Source organism: Elephas maximus, chromosome 4 (genome assembly GCF_024166365.1).
Source record: "Elephas maximus indicus isolate mEleMax1 chromosome 4, mEleMax1 primary haplotype, whole genome shotgun sequence".
NCBI lineage: Eukaryota > Metazoa > Chordata > Mammalia > Proboscidea > Elephantidae > Elephas > Elephas maximus.
In genome coordinates, this window is record NC_064822.1 from 197,129,307 (window position 1) to 197,147,576 (window position 18,270).

At 45.0% G+C, this 18,270-nt stretch overlaps 1 protein-coding gene across 1 annotated transcript; it reads left to right on the plus strand.

Annotated features, from left to right (window-relative positions):
- Window positions 1–11,767: 11,767 nt before the first annotated feature.
- ACR (acrosin) lies at window positions 11,768–17,883 on the plus strand. Its single transcript, XM_049884999.1, has 5 exons — window positions 11,768–11,844; window positions 12,774–12,980; window positions 13,193–13,476; window positions 16,650–16,795; window positions 17,362–17,883. Exons 1-5 carry the CDS (start codon window positions 11,768–11,770, stop codon window positions 17,881–17,883), a joined length of 1,236 nt encoding a protein of 411 aa, XP_049740956.1.
- The last annotated feature ends 387 nt before the right edge of the window (window positions 17,884–18,270 follow it).

Sequence of the window (18,270 nt, forward strand, 5' to 3'; positions counted from 1 at the left end):
GGAGCCTTGTCTTTGGGTGCATAGATATTTATTATGGTTATATCCTCCTGGTGTATTGACCCTTTAGTTATTATATAGTGTCCTTCCTTATCCTTTGTGGTGGATTTTACTTTAAAGTTTATTTTGTCAGAAATTAATATTGCCACTCCTGCTCTTTTTTGATTGTTGTTTGCTTGATATATTTTTTTCCATGCTTTGAGTTTTAGTTTATTTTTTTCTTTAAATCTAAGGTGTGTCTCTTGTAGGTTGCATATAGATGGATTGTGTTTTTTTTTTATCCATTTGCTACTCTCTGTTACTTTATTTGTGCACTTAGTCCATTTACATTCAGAGTGATTAGTGACAGGTATGAGTTTAGTGTTGTCATTTTGATGTCTTTTGTGTGTGTGTGTGTGTGTGTGTGACAGTTTCTTTGTCCCACTTAATGTTCAGTGCTGAGTTGTTTTTCTTTATATATTGTTTTTTTCTCTTTTTCATTGTTGTTGATTTTGTGTTTGCTGAGTCTTTATGTTTTTCTTCTTTTTCATTTTGATGTGTAGGATTGCTAGTTTCCTTTGTGGTTACCTTAATATTTACCCCTATGTTTCTAAGTTTAAACCAATCTTTTATTTCTTTATATTGCCTTGACTCCCTCTTCATATGAAAGATCTATGACTACGTTTTTTAGTCCCTCATCAAAAAAAATTTTTTTTATTGTGCTTTAAATGAGAGTTTACAAATCAAGTCAGTCTCTCATATGAAGTTTATATACACCTGGCTATGTACCCCTAGTTGCTCTCCCCCTAATGACATAGCACACTCTTTCTCTCCACCCTCTATTTCCGTGTCCATTCAGCCAGCTTCTGTCCCCCTCTTCCTTCTCATCTCCCCTCCAGACAGGAGCTGCCCACATAGTCTCATATGTCTATTTGATCTAATAAGCTCACTCCTCATCAGTATCATTTTATATCCTATAGTCTAGTCCAATCCCTGTCTGAAGAGTTGGCTTTGGGAATGGTTCCAGTCTTGGGCTAACAGAAGGTCTGGGGACCATAACCTCCAGCGTCCTTCTAGTCTCAGTCAGACCATTAAGTCTGGTCTTTTTACGAGAACTTGAGGTCTGCATCCCACTGCTCTCCTGCTCCCTCAGGGGTTTTCTCTTGTGTTCCTTGTCAGGACAGTCATTGGTTGTAGCCAGATGCTTTCTAGTTCTTCTGGTCTCAGGCTGATGTAGTCTCTGGTTTATATGCTCCTTTCTGTCAACTGGGCTCATAATTATCTTGTGTCTTTGTTGTTCTTCATTCTCCTTTGTACCAGGTAGGTTGAGACCAACTGATGTGTCTTAGATGGCCACTTGCTAGCTTTTAAGACCCCAGCTGCCACTCTCCAAAGTGGGATGCAGAATGTTTTCTTAATAGATTTTATTACACCGATTGACTTAGATGTCCTCTGAAACCATGATTCCCAAACCCCCGCCCCTGCTACACTGGCCTTTGAAGCATTCAGTTTATTCAGGAAACTTCTTTGCTTTTCATTTAGTTCAGTTGTGCTGACCTCTCCTGTATTGTGTGTTGTCTTTCCCTTCACCTGAAATAGTTCTTGTCTACTATCTAATTAGTGAATACCCCTCTCCCTCCCTCCCTCCCCACTCTCGTAACCATCAAAGAATATTTTCTTTTCTGTTTAAACTATTTCTTGAGTTCTTATAATAGTCAGTCCTTTTGCAACTGACTAATTTCACTCAGCATAATGCCTTGCAGATTTCTTCATGTTATGAAATGTTTCACAGATTCCTCACTGTTCTTTATCGTTGCATAGTATTCCATTGTGTGAATATACCATAATTTATTTATCCATTCATCCGTTGATGGGCACCTTGGTTGCTTCCATCTTTTTGCTATTGTAAACAGTGTTGCAATAAACATGGGTGTGCATAAATCTGTTCGTGTAAAGGCTCTTATTTCTCTAGGATATACTCCAAGGAGTGGGATTGCTAGATCGTAGGGTAGTTCTATTTCTAACTTTTTAAGGAAGCGCCAAATCGATTTCCAAAGTGGTCATACCAATTTACATTCCCACCAGCAGTGTAGAAGTGTTCCAGTCTCTCCACAGCCTCTCCAACATTTATTCTTTTGTGTTTTTTGGATTAATGTCAGCCTTGTTGGAGTGAGATGAAATCTCATTGTAGCTCTGATCTGCATTTCTCTAATGGCTAATGATCGTGAACATTTCCTCATATATCTGTTAGCTACCTGAATGTCTTCTTTAGTGAGGTGTCTATTCATATCTTTTGCCCACTTTTTCATAGGGTTAATTGTCTTTTTGTAGTTGAGTTTTTGCAGTATCATGTAGATTTTAGAGATCAGGCGCTGATCAGAAAAGTCATAGCTAAGAACTGTTTCCCAGTCTGTAGGTAATCTTTTTACTCTTTTGGTGAAGTCTTTGGATGGGCATAGGTGTTTGATTTTTAGGAGCTCCCAGTTATCTAGTTTCTCTTCTGATGTTTGTGCATTGTTAGTAATGTTTTGTATACTGTTTATGCCATGTATGAAGGCTCCTAATGTTGTCCCTATTTTTTCTTCCATGATATTTAACATTTCTGTGCATCGTCTGAGGGATGGATGTTGTTTCATTTTTTTTGCAGCTGGATATCCAGTTATGCCAGCACCATTTGTTAAACAGACTGTCTTTTCCCCATTTAACTGACTTTGAGCTTTTGTCAAATATCAGCTGCTCATATGTGGATAGATTTATGTCTGGATTCTCAATTCCATCCCATTGGTCTATGTATCTGTTGTTGTACCAGTACCAGGCTGTTTGGACTACTGTGGCAGTATAATATGTTCTAAAATCAGGTAGTGTGAGGCCTCCCACTTTGTTCTTCTTTTTCACTAATGCTTTACTTATCTGGGGCCTCTTTCCCTTCAACATGAAGTTGGTGATTTGTTTCTCCATCTCATTAAAAAATGTCATTGGAATTTGAACGGGAGTTTCATTGTATCTATAGACTGCTTTTGGTAGAAGAGAGATTTTTAAAATGTTAGGTCTTCTTATCCATGAGCAAGGTATGTTTTTCCACTTATGTAGGTCTCTTTTGGTTTCTTGCAGTAGTGTCTTGTAGTTTTCTTTGTATAGGTCTTTTACATCTCTGGTAAGATTCATTCCTAAGTATTTTATCATCTTGGGAGCTACTGTAAATGGTATTGATTTGGTGATTTCCTCTTCGATGTTCTTTTTGTTGGTGTAGAGGAATCCAGCTGATTTTTGGATGTTTATTTTGTAGTTTTCTTGGGGATTCTTCAGTGTTTTCTGTGTTTAAGATCATGCCATCTGCAAATAGAGATACTTTTACTTCTTCCTTTCCAATCTGGATACACTTTATTTCTTTATCTAGCCTAATTGCTCTTTCTAGGACCTCCAGCACAATGTTGAATAAGAATGGTGATTAAAGACATCCTCGTCTGGTTTCCAGTCTCAAGGGGAATGGTTTCAGACTCTCTCCATTTAGGATGATGTTGGCTGTTGGCTTTGTATAAATGCCCTTTATTATGTTGAGGAATTTTCCTTCTAATCCTATTTGGCTGAGAGTTTTTGCCATGAATTTTTGCTGAACTTTGTCAAATGCCTTTTCTGCATCAATTGGTATGGTCATGTGGTTCTTGTCTTTTGTTTTATTTATATGATGGATTACATTAATTGTTTTTCTAATGTTGAACCATCCTTGCATACCTGGTATGAATCCCACTTGGTTGTGGTGAATTATTTTTTTGATATGTTGTTGAATTCTATTGGCTGGAATTTTGTTGAGGATTTTTGCATCTAAGTTCATGAGGGATATAGGTCTGTAATTTTCTTTTTTTTTGGTGTCTTTACCAGCATTGGTATAGGGACACGCTGGCTTCATAGAATGAGTTTGAGAGTATTCCATCCTTTTCTATGCTCTGAAATACCTTTAGTAGTAGTGGTGTTAACTCTTCTCTGAAAGTTTGATAGAATTCTCCAGTGAAGCTGTCCGGGCCAGGTCTATTTTTTTATTGGGAGTTTTTAAATTACCTTTTCAATCTGTACTTTTGTTATGGGTTTGTATAGTTGTTCTACTTCTGTTTGTGTTAGTTTAGGTAGGTAGTGTGTTTCTAGAAATTCATGCATTTCTTCTAGGTTTTCAAATTTGTTAGAGTACAATTTTTCGTAGTAATCCGATATGATCCTTTTAAACTCAGTTGAGTCTGTTTTAAAATCGCCCATCTCATTTCTGATTTGGGTTATTTGCTTCCTCTCTCTCTCTTTTTTTTTTTTTTTTGTCATTTTGGTCAGAGATTTATCAATTTTGTTAATTTTTTCAAAGAACCAGCTTTTGGTCTTGTTAACTCTTTCAATTGTTTTTCTGTTCTGTATTTCTTTTAATTCTTCTCTAGATTTTATTACGTGCTTTCTTCTGGTGCCTGAGGGTTTGTTTTGTTGCTCTCTATTTGTTCATATTGTAGGGATAATTCTTTGATTTTGGCCCTTTCTTCTTTTTGGATGTGGGCATTTATTGATATAAATTGACCTCTGAGCACTGCTTTTGCTGTGTCCCAAAAGTTCTGATAGGAAGAGTTTTCATTCTCATTGGATTCTATGAATTTCTTTATTCCGTCCTTAATGTCTTCTACAACCCAGTTGTTTTTGAGCAGAGTATTGTTCAGTTTCCAAGTGTTTGATTTCTTTTCCCTGATTTTTCTGTTATTGATTTCTATTTTTATGGCCTTATGGTCAGAGAAGATGCTTGTAATATTTCAATGTTTTGGGTTCTGCTAAGGCTTGCTTTATGACCTAATATGTGGTCTATTCTAGAGAATGTTCCGTGTGCGTTGGAAAAGAAAGTGTACTTGGCTGCTGTTGCGTGGAGTGTTCTGTGTGTATCTATGAGGTCAAGTTGGTTGATTGTGGCATTTAGATCTTCCGTGTCTTTATTGAGCTTCTTTCTGGATGTTCTGTCCTTCACTGAAGGTGGTGTGTTGAAGTCTTCTGCTATAATTGTGGAGCTGTCTATTTCACCTTTCAATGCTGCTGGGGTTTGTTTTAATGTATCTTGCAGCCATGTCATTGGGTGCATAAATATTTAATATGTTCATATCCTTGTGGTATATTGTCCCTTTAATCATTATGTAGTGTCCTTCCTTATCCTTTGTGGTGGATTTTACTTTAAAGTCTATTTTGTCAGAAATTAATATTGCCACTCCTGCTCTTTTTTGATTGCTGTTTGCTTGATGTATTTTTTTCCATGCTTTGAGTTTTAGTTTATTTGTTTCTTTAAGTCTAAGGTGTGTCTCTTGTAGGCAGCATATAGACGGATTGTGTTTTTTTTATCCATTCTGCCACTCTCTGGCTGTTTAGTAGTGCATTTAGTCCAGTTATATTCAGCATAATTATGGATAGGTTTATAGGCTTAGTGCTGTCATTTTGATGTCTTTTTTTGTGTGTTGGTAACAGTTTCTTTTTCCCACTTAATTTTTTGTGCTGAGTTATTTATCTTTATATATTGTCTTTTCTTCTTATTCGTTGTTGTTGATTTTGTTTCTACTGCGTCTTTATTTTTTTCTTGTATTTTATTTTGATGAGTAGGATTGTTAGTCTCCTTTGTGGTTACCTTAATATTTACCCCTATTGTTTTAAGTTTAAACTTAACTTTTATTTCTTTATATTGCCTTGTCTTCTTGTCCGTGTGAAGGATCCATGACTACATTTCTTAGCTCTCTTTATTATTTTAAGCTTGTCTTCTTTTACATAATGACATCGCTATTTCCCTGTTTTGAGCATTTTTTCATCTTGATTTATTTTTATGATTTCCCTATGTGGGCTGACATCTGGTTGCTCTGTCCTGTGTTCTAGTCTTGGCTTGATATCTGGTATTAGTGATTTTCTAACCAGAGAACCCCCTTTAGTGTTTCTTGTAGTTTTGATTTGGTTTTTAAGAACTCCCTAAACTGTTTATCTGGAAATGTCCTAATTTTGCCTTCATATTTGAGAGACAATTTTGCCAGATATATGATTCTTGATTGGCAATTTTTTTCTTTCAATGCTTTATATATGTCTTCCCAGTGCCTTCTTGCCTGCATGGTTTCTTCCAAGTAGTCCGAGCTTATTCTCATTAACTCTCCTTTGTAGGTGGCTTTTCGTTTATCCATAGCCACTCTTCAAATTCTTTCTTTATCTTTGGTTTTGGCAGGTTTGATTACAATAAGTCTTGGTGAGTTACTTTTGAGATCTATCTTATGTGGAGTTCGATGAGCATCTTGGATAGATATCTTCTCATCTTTCATGATATCGGGGAAGTTTTCCATCAACAAATCTTCAACAATTCTCTCTACATTTTCTGTTATCCCTCCGTGTTCTGGTACTCCAATCACTTGTAGGTTATTTCTCTTGATAGAATCCCACATGATTCTTAGGGTTTCTTCATTTTTTAAAATTCTTTTATCTGATTTTTCTTCAAATATATTGGTGCCAAGTGCTTTATCTTTAGTCTCATCAATTCTGCCCCCCACTTCCTCAATTCTGCTGTCTGACTTTCTATTGAGTTGTCTAATTATGTAATTTTATTGTTAATCTTCTGAACTTCTGATTGCTGTCTCTCTATGGATTCTTGTAGCTTATTAAAGTTTTCATTATGTTCTTGAATAACCCTTTTAATTTCTTCAACTGCTTTATCTGTATGTTCCTTGGCTTGTTCTGTGTATTGCCTGATCTTGTTCCCGAGGTCTTGAAGGGTTCTGTCTATGAATCTTTTGTATTCTGCATCTGGTAATTCCAGGAATGCACCTTCATCCAGAAGATCACTTGATTCTTTGGTTTGAGAGCTTGTTGAAGTGATCATGGTCTGCTTGTTTATGTGATTTGATATTGACTGTTGTCTCTGTGCCATCTACAAGTTATTGCATTAGTTTATTTTATATTTGCTTACTGTATCCTAGCTTCTTGCTTTGTTTTGTTTTGATATGCCCAAATAGAGTGCTTGAGTGAGCTAGCTTAATTATTTTTGCCTTTGAAGCTCTAACATCCTGTCATCAGATGGCTAGAGCTGTTGTCAGGTATATGAGCCTAGCAGTCCACTCACTTTTCTTGTATGGATTCAGCTCAGGTGTCCAGGTAGTTGGTCATCAAGTGTGTGGTACAGGCTCTGTCCTAGAGTCTTAGAGGACGGGGTGATTGGTGTAGGTAGAGGTATCTGGTTCCAGCAGGGGGTCACACTCTGAACAAGGTAGGGGGCTGACAACTGTCTCCTGAGTGTCTGTGTGGAAAGCACATCCCTGTTCCCTAGAGCACACAGGTGGATGGGTTCTGCAGATGGACCTTGGGCACCCAGTGCTTTTGGTTGTAAGGATGGGAGGTACCAGTTATCTTAGGACCCCTGTCATGGGTGGCTGGGTGACTTGAGCAGAGCCACCAGTCCTTAGGCCCCTGATGTTGGTAGGTGAGGACCCTGTTTAGTAGGTGAAGCGGTGTCAAACATCAAATACCCACCTCTCCACTGCATAGCTGAAAGAGTTGCAGTCTGCCAACAAGGGCCTATTCTTCTAAAATAGGCCCACATAGGTCCATGCAGGAGAGAAAAGTATTCAAAGTCCATGGACCACTTCTGCCTGGACAGGAGCTGCTTCTGTCCAGCTTAGTGGAGCTGGCAGGTTATTTTTCTCCAATCATGAATTTATTCCTTCTCCAAGACCAGAAGAATGGCTCAGAGCTCTCAGCAGGGCCTACCTCAGGCCCAGGGGAATCGACAGCCACTGAAGCTGGCTTGGGGGCTGGGGGAGTGGTAAAAGATAAGCAAGTACTTAGCTTTTGTGGAGAGGGCTGTTCTTCTCTGGCTCCAGAGGTGTGAGTAGGCCGTGTGGCTGGCTGTCTCTCCCTGAGGAACTGCATCCAGAACGCGACCACCAGCCCTGCCGTGGTCGCTCCAGCGAACGGTGCCTGAGGGTTCCCGGCGATTCAGGTCTGGCAACTCCTCTCCACTTCTGAACTGTCTTTCCTTCCCCCTGCCACTCAGTCCATTTTCTAACTTTGCCTTTGATGTTCAGGGCTCCTAGCTTGTCATAAATATAATTGTTTTACTTGTTTTTTCGGGCCTTTGTTGTAAAGGGGATCACCAGAAGTGTGTGACTACTCTGCCATCTTGGCCCCGCCTCCCTCTTTTTTGTTTTAATATTGTCATCTTTTACATAATGACGTCTCTGTTTCCCTGTTTTGAGTGTTTCAGCTTTGATTTATTTCTGTGGTTTTCCTATCTGGGTTGATAACTGGTTGCTCTGTCCTATGTTCCAGTCTTGAGTTGTTATCTGATGTTATTGGTTTTCTAACTGGAGGACTCCTTTTAGTATTTCTTGTAATTTTGGTTTGGTTGTTACGAATTCCCTAAACTTCTGTTTATCTGGAAATGTTCTAATTTCACTATCATGTCTGAGAGACAGTTTTGCTGAATATATAATTCTTGACTGGCAATTATTTTCTTTGAAGGCTTTATATATGTCACCCCATTGCCTTCTTGCCTGCATGGCTTCTGCTGAGTAGTCCGAGCTTATTCTTATTGACTCCCCTGTGTAGGAGACTTTTTGTTTATCCCTAGCCACTCTTAAAATTCTCTCTTTTTCTTTGGTTTTGGCAAGTTTGATTATAGTATGTCTTGGTAACTTTCTTTTGGGATCTACTTTGTGTGGGGTTTGATGGGCATCTTGGATAGATATTTTCTCATCTTTCACAATAATCAGGGATGTTTTCTGCCAACAAATGTTCAAGAATTCTTCCTGTATTTTCTGTTTCCTCCTCCTGTTCTGATACTCCAATCACTTGTAGGTTATTTCTCTTGATAGAGTCCCACATAACTCTTAGGGTTTCTTCATTTTAAAAAAAATTCTTTTGTCTGATTTTTCCTCAAATATGTTGGTTTCAAGTGCTGTATCTTCAATCTCACCAATTCTGACTTCCATTGCCTCAATTCTGCTCTTATGACTTCCTACCGAGTTGTCTAATTTTGAAGTTTTATTGTTAATCTCCTGGATTTCTCTTTGCTGTCTTTCTATGGATTCTTGCAACCTATTAAATTTGACATTGAGCTCTTCTCTAATCTTCTTAAGTTCCTCTGTTGCTTTATCTGTGTACTCCTTGGCTTGTTCTGCATTTTGCCTGATCTCCTTCCTGATCTCTTGAAGAGTTCTGTATATTAATCTTCTGTATTCTACCTCCAGTAATTCCAGGAATTTCTCTTTAACCGGAAGATTTCTTGAGTCTTTGTTTTGAGAGCTTGCTGAAGACATCATGGTCTACCTCTTTATGTGATTTGATATTGACTGCTGTCTCTGAGCCATCAATAAGTTATTGTATTCATTTATGTTTGCTTACCATGTCCTAGCTTCTTGTTTTGTTTTGATATGCCCAAATAGGCTGCTCGAGTGAGCTAGTTTGATTATTGGTGCCTTTGAAGCTCTAATGTCCTGTCACTAGGTGGTTAGAACTCTTACTAGGTATGTGAGCCCAGGGATTCTTTTGCTTTTCTTGCATTGATTCAGCCCAGGTGTCCAGGTAGTTGGTCACCAACTTTGTGGTACAGGCTCTCACCTGCAGTCCTAGACGAGCAGGGGTGATCAATGTAGGCACGGGTATCTGGCTGCAATAGGGTGTCATGTGCTGAGCAAGGCAGGGGGCTGACACCTGCCCCTGAGTGTCTGTGAGGAAAGCATATCCCTGTTCCTTACAGCATGTAGGTGGATTGGTTTTGGAGCCAGGCTATGGGCACCCAATGCTGTTGGCTTTAAGGACTGGGAGGAACCACTTATCCTTGGACCCCTGTCATGGGTGTCTAGGTGGCATGGGTGGAGCCACAAGCCCTCAGGTCCCTGATGGGGGTAGGTGAGGACCCTGCTTAATAGGCAGAGCAGTGTCAAACGTCACAAACGTACCTCTCCACCATATCGCTGAAACAGTTGAAGTTAGACTTCAGGTATATACCCTGTTGTACTGTGCTAATGAGGGCCTTCGCTGCTGAAATGGGCCCACAGAGGTCTATGCAGGGGTGAAAGGCATTCAAAGTCCATGGATCCCTTATGCCTGTACCTAGGCAAAGGAGATTTTTCTGCCCTGAGTTCTTGGCTTCGGGGGGCCGGCAGATTATTTTTTCCTGTTTGTTAATTTATTCCCTCTCAAAGGCTGGGGTAGGGGGACCTCACTACCACCAAGAAGAGCCAGGAGCAGAGCATATCTTTTGGACCCAAAGTCCCTGCACTGAGAACCTCCTAGACGCAGGTGACAGAGAAAGCTGGTGTCAGAATTGATAAAAAGTTTGGAGAGAGTAGGTATGTCTGACCTCCACCTCATATCAGCTTTGGACTGATGATGATCTTGATTCTTTCTCTTTCCCCTTTTGAAGTTAGATGAAGTGTGATGATACCACACTGCCATTTTTACACCTTGTGATACTTAGGCAGAAAAGATACAACCTCATGACATTTAAGTAGGGAAAAGAGATTATACACAAGATGAGGATGTGAGACTTCCTGGCACTCAGGTTGGGTAAGTGAGAATTACTGATGCTCTAGAGGGCAGCTGAGACCTCAGAATGCTCACATAGATGAGCTGCAACCTCTTAACATTCAGGTAGAGAAGATGCAACAAGATAACACTCAGGTGGTGGAAATGAGACCTTGCAACACTCATGGGTGACGAGACCTTGGACACATGGATAGAGGAAAACGGAAGTCATCACATTCAGGGACAGGAGAGGATCCTTCTGATAATCAGCTAAGGTGTATAAGACCCGTTGGGCATTCAGCTGGAGGATGTGATCTGAAAATTATGTGGGATGAGAAAGTACGGCGTCCAGTTAGAGAACATGCTCAGGTGGAGGAGTTAAGATCATCTGACAATCGGAAAGCTCTTAACACTAGGAGGAGGAGGTGAGATATTCTGACACTGGGGCAGGAAAGATGCGATCTTGTGGCACACCTATGTGGCATGCAGGCTCTTGGCCCTCATGTGGGTTAGTTGAGATCTTACTCACAAGGAGGTGAGGCTGCCCCTCATGCAGGTAGAGGAGATGTGACTTCCTGACACTCTTGCAGGGGAGATGAAACCTTTAACACTCAGGTAGGTATAATGCTCTCTCAGATAGAGAAAATGATATTTGGTGATATTCAGGTAGCTGAGATGAGACCTCTGACACTCAAGTATAGGAGATAAAACCTTGTGGCACTTAGGTCTCAGAACAGGCCCAGAGGTAGGAAATATGAGACTTTGGGATACTCAGCATTTGACAGGAAGGTTACTTTGTAGCCATCAGTTAGGGAAATTAAAAATGGCTCTTTGATAAGTGTGCTGATAACATAGACTTGGTAGAGGTGAAGAGGTTTTTCCCCACAAAGTATTATGAACTACCACTCTGAGAGCCTGACACCCTGGATCTACTGACATGCTGCTCTATGTCTCACAGAGGGGCCTTGGATTTGGAACAAGGTAGACCCTGAACCTACTCAAAGCCAGTCTTCAGGTGTGGTGGGACTTGGAAGAGGAACTGGAATGAGAACCTGGCCTAGGATGGAGGGGATGGGGCTTTAGGAGCCCCCATCCTGGGAGCGGGGTTGGGGGGTACTGGAGAGGAGACCCTGGGCAGGTAGTCAGGAAGTCTCTGAACCAGTTAAACCAGGGGACTGCTACTGGCCTGTCTGCCGGGGGTGGGGAGGGGGCAGTGGCCCTGCTGATTGGTCAGGAGGCTGGAAGCTTTGTGAGGTCACTAGGCCTCCAGGCCAGGCTGGGCAGGAGTATGGTGGAGATGCTGCCAACTGCCGTTCTGCTGGTCTTGGCAGTATCTGTGGTCGCCAAAGATAACAGCACCTGTGAGTAAGTGTCAGGGGCACCTTGGTGGGGGTAAGGGTATCTTCTGACAAACTGGTCCCACACATGTCCCCTCTGCCCAGGGCTCGCAGGAAGGGGCAGAGCTGGGGCCTTAGCAGTCACCTGGGCCTCATGGCTCCTGAGGCCCCATCTCCAGCTCAGACCCTTCCTGGTCCCAGCATTGACAGATGGGACCCCAGGCCTCCAGCTGTCCTGGCTTACTCCTGATGTGGACCTCTTGGCTCCTAGGGCTCCCAGAGGCCCCAGAGATGCTCCCCTGGGAAAGACCCTACTGCTTCTTGGACACCAGGTCTTGGTTCCCAGAGGCCCCTGTCCTCACATAAAGAGCTGAGGACCCCCTCCTGCAACCTGTGGGTGACCATAAAGGTCCCACAGTACTAGCCTCCAGGACCCCACCCCACCTGGAGACCCCACTGTACCTAGTGTGCCCTATGCTTGTGGGCTACCCTGTCTACCTGTGGCTACTCTCTTTCCCCCACCACTGTCTAGCACAACCCAGCAGCCTGAACATCCCCTTAGTCCCCTGGCTCTTCCCCAGTCTCTGATTGGCTCTGAAGACCCCAGGCCATTACATCCTCCTGTCTCAGACCCTCCACCCCTACATCTAGTCTTCCTCTCCCCAAGGCTCTCCTAGAACTCTAGGCTCCTGCAGCCCATCCTGCAGTCTGTCTCTAACTCTGTTTCCCTACCTTGTGCCTACATCTACAAAACCCCAGAAGCCATACATCCAAAACTGTTTCTGGGAGCCTGCAGCTTCCTGCCTCATGACAGCCCCCATGGCACTACCCCTCCCACTCCAGGAACACCCCAGCAGACTCTTCATTTTAGTAGCCATATTCCTCTGCCCCCCCTCCCCAGTGGAGATACAAGGACTGTGCCTTTTCTTGTTTTGACTGTGACATGTCTCTCCTCAGTGGACCATGTGGGTTACGGTTCCGGCAGAACCCGAAAGGGGGGGTCCGCATTGTTGGAGGGCAGCCTGCGGCCAGTGGGGCCTGGCCCTGGATGGTTAGTGTCCAGTTCTTCAACGTCCGAAACAGCCGGAGGTACCACTCCTGTGGGGGCACGCTGCTGAACTCCCACTGGGTGCTGTCTGCTGCGCACTGCTTCAGTAAGAAAAGGTATGTGTGAGGCTGGAAGGGGTCTCTGCAAGGCCTTTTCTCTGCAGAGGAGGTTGGGAGGGCATATCTAGGGACGGGAATTGGAAGGGGTCTCTGCTTGTCTCCTTGGGCCAAGTGGCAACCAGATGTGCGTGGGCTGACAGGACCTTGCTAGGGGAGGAGCTCCTGCCTGGCCAGCCCACCAATGGGTGACTCGCCCTACTCTGCCCCAGCAAAGTGTTCCAGTGGCGACTGGTTTTTGGAGCAAGGGAAGTGATCTATGGGAACAATGTGCCTTTGAAGCCACCCGTGCAGGAGAGGTTTGTGGAGAAGATCATCATCCATGAGAAGTACACGTCTTCGCAAGAGCAAAACGACATCGCGCTCGTTAAGATCACCCCTCCTGTCCCCTGCGGTCCCTTCATTGGACCAGGCTGTCTGCCCCGCTTCAAAGCAGGGCCCCCCACTGTCCCCCAGACCTGTTGGGTGGCTGGCTGGGGATATGTACGAGAGAAAGGTGAGTGTGAGGGTCTTCTGTGGGGGGGTCCTTCTGGCCTAGCTGAGTCATCTCAGTCCCCAGAACAGCTCTATGAGGAGGTGCTGTTGTTGTCCCCTTTTACACTGGGAGAAACTGAGTCAGAGAAGTGGAGTCCCCTGTCTAAGGCTGCGTGATAGTGCCTGGCCTGGCTACCCAAGGGAAGGTGCAAGGGCACAGTAACGTCTTTGCAGTTTTTGGGAGGGGGTCAAGACTGCGTTTGCATGGGGCCTAGAGCTCCTGCTGCTAAATTCTGGGGATCAGGAGCCCCCCTCAAACAGCACTTGGCCTCAGTTTCCTTATTTATAAACAGAAGGGTGAGGTCAGATGGTGTCCAAGCAGAATCTTTCCCCGATGTCATGAGATCTCAGGGTTCTGGGCCCCCTGCAGTGCTATCTCCCACCTTGTCCTCAGCAGCTTCCTGGGGGCGCTGGCCCTGTCCTTGGCCAGTCATGGCCCCACACCCATCCTGCCCACACGAGTGCTGGAAATTTTCTCTGTAGACTAGAGGAGGGGAGGTGGCAACTGCCAGTCACAGGTACCCCAGTATATCAGGCTCCTCAGAACTGAGGTTCCATCGGTCCCTGATATTCGAGGGAGGCTGCAGCTGCCTCCCCAGATCTCTGTTCTTAGCCATGTGGTCTCCTCCTGGCCTGGCTCCCAGAGGCCCTCTCACCCATCTGACATTCCTCCAGCCCTCTCTGGACACCAGATGGGTAGGAAATGAATAGGGAGCCTCTCTTGTACACCAGCTCAGGCTCACAGAGGGTTCAAGGGTGTGACCTAGAACCACTGTCATTATTGACTCCAGGGGTATGCCTTTGAGTCCCTGACACCCTCCGCCCTCCATACCTAAAACCTAGAGACACCAAGCATCCCAGAGACAGTAGGTCACCCCAGTAGGGGGAGAAATGGCATTTACCAGCAGCACTAACCTGCAGCTCTCCAAGAGTGGTCAGGAGAGTTTTTATCCAGCCACACCAGGGGTGTGAAGATGTGAATGAAATTAAGTCAGTTCTCAAACTTTTACCTAATGGTGGAAAATTTAGGCTTCCTAATTCAAGGCGATTCAGTCATTTGGGGTTTAAAACTAAGCTTTTTTTTTTTTTTTTTTTGGTAAGACGTCAATAATTTCAGGATTCTTAACTCTTCTTCCCTTCTGCTGGAGGAGATCTAAGCTTCTGACGGGTTTGTCGTCTCATCCGGTCCCTCAGGGAAGGGCCTTCATTCCCAGCTACACTTGCTTTCACTGGCCTTGGCTTCCTCCCTGGGCGTCAGCTGGAGTGCCCATGGCTCCACCATGACCGCCCCCCGCACAGAGCGAGCACAGACATCTTCTTGTTCGACTCCCAAATGTCTTGCTCTGCCCACCGATATCACCACATCTACAGCTCTCGTTCCTGCAGGCCCTGTGAGGCTGACCTTGGGGGCCCCCACACCCCCACCTTCATGAGTCTGTTGGCCAGGAGGGCTGTGGGCTCCCAGGCTCCACCTTGGACATCATGCAACACATTTTTTGCCCGGGAATCCCCCTAAGCTTAATTTTTTTTTTTTTTGTAAATGCATCCCTCACCACTAAGGTCAAGTCTTAAGCCCTCAGCCTCCAAACTCCAAGACATCCCTTCAGACTCTCCTTCTGCCTCCTCTTTGAACTCTTCTGCTCTGAGAAGGGCAGAGAGCTCTGGGGCATCCCTCCTCCTCTCCCACAGAGGGCTGAGTTCCTGCAGGCTTTTTGGCATTAGTAATTTAAAGCCAAGCTGTCGGGATTGACAAAACCCTTTTCTATCTCAGGACACCTAGCTTTTAATGAGACCACAGCTTTCAAGACATAGATGTAAAAAGTCACCTTAATGGCTAAAAGCCAGGGTTGTTCTCACTGTTGTTTCAGGGTTACTCTTACCCAAGGGATGGTAAAGAAATGTGGGGGTTAAGGAGACTGAAAAAAAATATAGTCTGAACTCTACAAATGTGTTCGGCAGCATTCCATGAAGCCTGCTATATGCCTAGCCCTACACTTGCTGCCCCATGTGGTTCCTCTCTCCCTATCTGGGCTACGGAGTCACATTTTGGGTCTGCTTCCCATCTGTACTGCAGACGGTACTCAAACCACCAAACCCAGGGAGTGGTTAGTTCCAATTTTTTGTGCCTGGCAAGGACACTTGTCCTGGGCTGGGTTGTGAGTGCTGCTTTGGCTGTAGATCAGACCAGGTGCTGCTCTTCGGGACCCACTGTCTGTGGGACCACCAATGAAGAGGGCACAGCTGCATTGGTTGTTGGGCTCTGCATAGGCCATGTTCAATATTGGCTGCGTGAACTGTAGCGTAGGTGTGCGGGCTGTGAAGGAAGTTCTGGCTGGGCCTCATGGGCCATTTCTGTCCTCCATGCCCCTGAAAGATCTGCTCGTGTGTGGAGGCATGGCTACACCACTTCCTCTAAAATGTCTTCTGAACAGATAGATACTAGGCATGTGAGGAGGGGCTCATCCGCCCAACTCTACCAATAACTTTGTCCTCCCATATCGTGCCCACAATTAGGTGGAGGAGGGGATAAAAAGAGGGAGGGTGAAGTACAGCCAGACTATGAGGTGTGAAAGGTATGTCCCAGGCTTGAATCTAGAGGGGAACAATCCTGGGTCTGAATCCAAGTCCTGCCACATTCCTGACATGACCTTGGGGAAATGGTGCGTCAGTGTCCTCATCTAATGGCAACAGCAGCATCTCACTCAAGGTTGTTGTGAAGATTAAGTAAGATGATGCCCACAAATGCAACACCTGCTGGCTGTTGTTAACACTGTAGTCAACCTCCACAATCCGTCTCCACCACGATACCCATCCATCCTCCATCTACCATCTGTCCAGCCTTCCCCTTCCTCTAACCACCTTTCTTCAATCCATGTCTCCTCCATTCATTCCATGTGTTCATCCACCTCCACTATCTCTTGTCAGCTCTTTGGCATGTGCATTTTCTCTCAGGAGTGTAGAGGAAAGGCCAGGGGCATTGACTTCCGTGGGTGATTGATTGCAAAACGTCAAGAGAGGTTCTGAGGTTTAAATAGAGCGTTACAGAGGACAAGGAGATTCAGTGGAGGGGAGGAGGCAGGGTCTTCTCAGGACATCTCTTCAGCGATCACTGACCACTAAGTCACCTGGCTATAGCCCCCAGGACATCGCCTATGCTGCGGGAAGCCCTTGTGAACCTCATTGACCTCGATTTATGTAACTCGACTGAATGGTACAATGGGCGCATTCACTCAACCCATGTGTGCGCGGGGTATCCTGAAGGCAACGTCGACACCTGCCAGGTAACCCTTCCCCTGATGCCCAGGTCCCTAGGTCCCTCGTCCCACTGAGTCTCCTCCAGGATCCTGGGCCTTCTGGGGACACGTCTGGTTTGGGTCCCTGATCTTCACTCTCTCCTCTCCTCCTCCCAGGCCCTATTCCAGTGACTCCTTCCCCAACTGCAATCACAATGGGGGTGGGAGGTGGCTCTAACCAGCTGCTCCTACAAAGAACCAGTCACCACACTGGGAACTTTATCCACCCTAAGATGCAGAACATACTACCCAGAACCTGCCCCTGAAGAGAATGCTTCCCTTTCTCCCCGAGAACACAAACACCCGAAGCCACTCATGCACACATGCTACTATCAGGTAAAACTTCTGTCCTCACCACAAGGAAACCTGTGACAATCCACACCCTTCTCAACCCCAACTGGAGCTGTTGGCATCACCTCACACCCTACCAAGACCACCCATGTTTAGAGCAGCAGGAAACTACAGGGCTGCCGACAGTGCCTTCCTGGAGTCCCATGATCCTGCTGGGCAGGGAATTGACCAGGCAGAGAATGACCTCTGTGTCTTCTGGGCAGGGGGACAGTGGCGGGCCACTCATGTGCAAAGACAGCGTGGAAAACGTCTTCGTGGTCGTGGGAATCACGAGCTGGGGAGTAGGCTGTGCCCGCGCCAAGCGTCCTGGTGTCTACACTTCTACCTGGTCATACCTGGACTGGATTGCTTCCAAGATTGGTTCTAACGTCTTGCACACCATTCAGCCTGGCACCCCTCTACCTTCTACTACTCATTCAGCCCTTGCCCGGCCCCCCACTGCCCGGCCCCCCTCTGCTCACCCTCCTTGGTATTACCAACGCCCTCCTCGACCTCCATCTCCAAATCGACCCCTACACGCACAAGTAATCCAACCCCCATCCCCTCCTCCACCTCTCCCTCCACCCCCACCTCCACCCCTCCCACCCCCACCTCCACCTCCCACTAGACCTCCCCAAGCACTTTCTTTTGCCAAGCGCCTACAGTTCCTCATTGAGACCTTGAAGGGTAAGAGCTATTACGACTGGGATGAAACAGACACCTCTGAACCCACCTCTTCTCCCTGACCTGGCCCCCTCCTCAACAGACCCAGTGAACCCTTCACTCCTGAGAAGAGAGAGAGATTAAATAAATATATATATACATGAAGAGACTGCCTTCTGAACTTCTTCCTAGATGCTCTACTCAGCGCAACCCAACTCTTCCCCCAACAAATCTACCTTCCTTCAGCCTCCGATTCTAAGTAGAATTATTTGTACATTAGTGACAATTGCATTTTTTACAATCATGATTTCTAACACTGGAATAAGATGACGAGGGGACATGGACCAGACATGGGCCTTATTTCACACAGTGAAGCTGACAGATGTTGAAAGGGAGAGAACCATCTTCCTGTATGCAAACACGTGAGGGAGCAGCTCCTGTGAGGGGAGCTGACTGGGAGAAGAGTTAGT

What these genes read in the sequence shown, in the direction of transcription:
- ACR (XM_049884999.1), top strand. Translation starts at nt 11,768, where the DNA reads ATGGTGGAGATGCTGCCAACTGCCGTTCTGCTGGTCTTGGCAGTATCT. An exon ending in AAAGATAACAGCACCTGTGA is followed by an intron (nt 11,845 to 12,773) that starts GTAAGTGTCAGG and finishes GTCTCTCCTCAG; the next exon opens with TGGACCATGTGGGTTACGGT. An exon ending in GGGATATGTACGAGAGAAAG is followed by an intron (nt 13,477 to 16,649) that starts GTGAGTGTGAGG and finishes ACCTGGCTATAG; the next exon opens with CCCCCAGGACATCGCCTATG.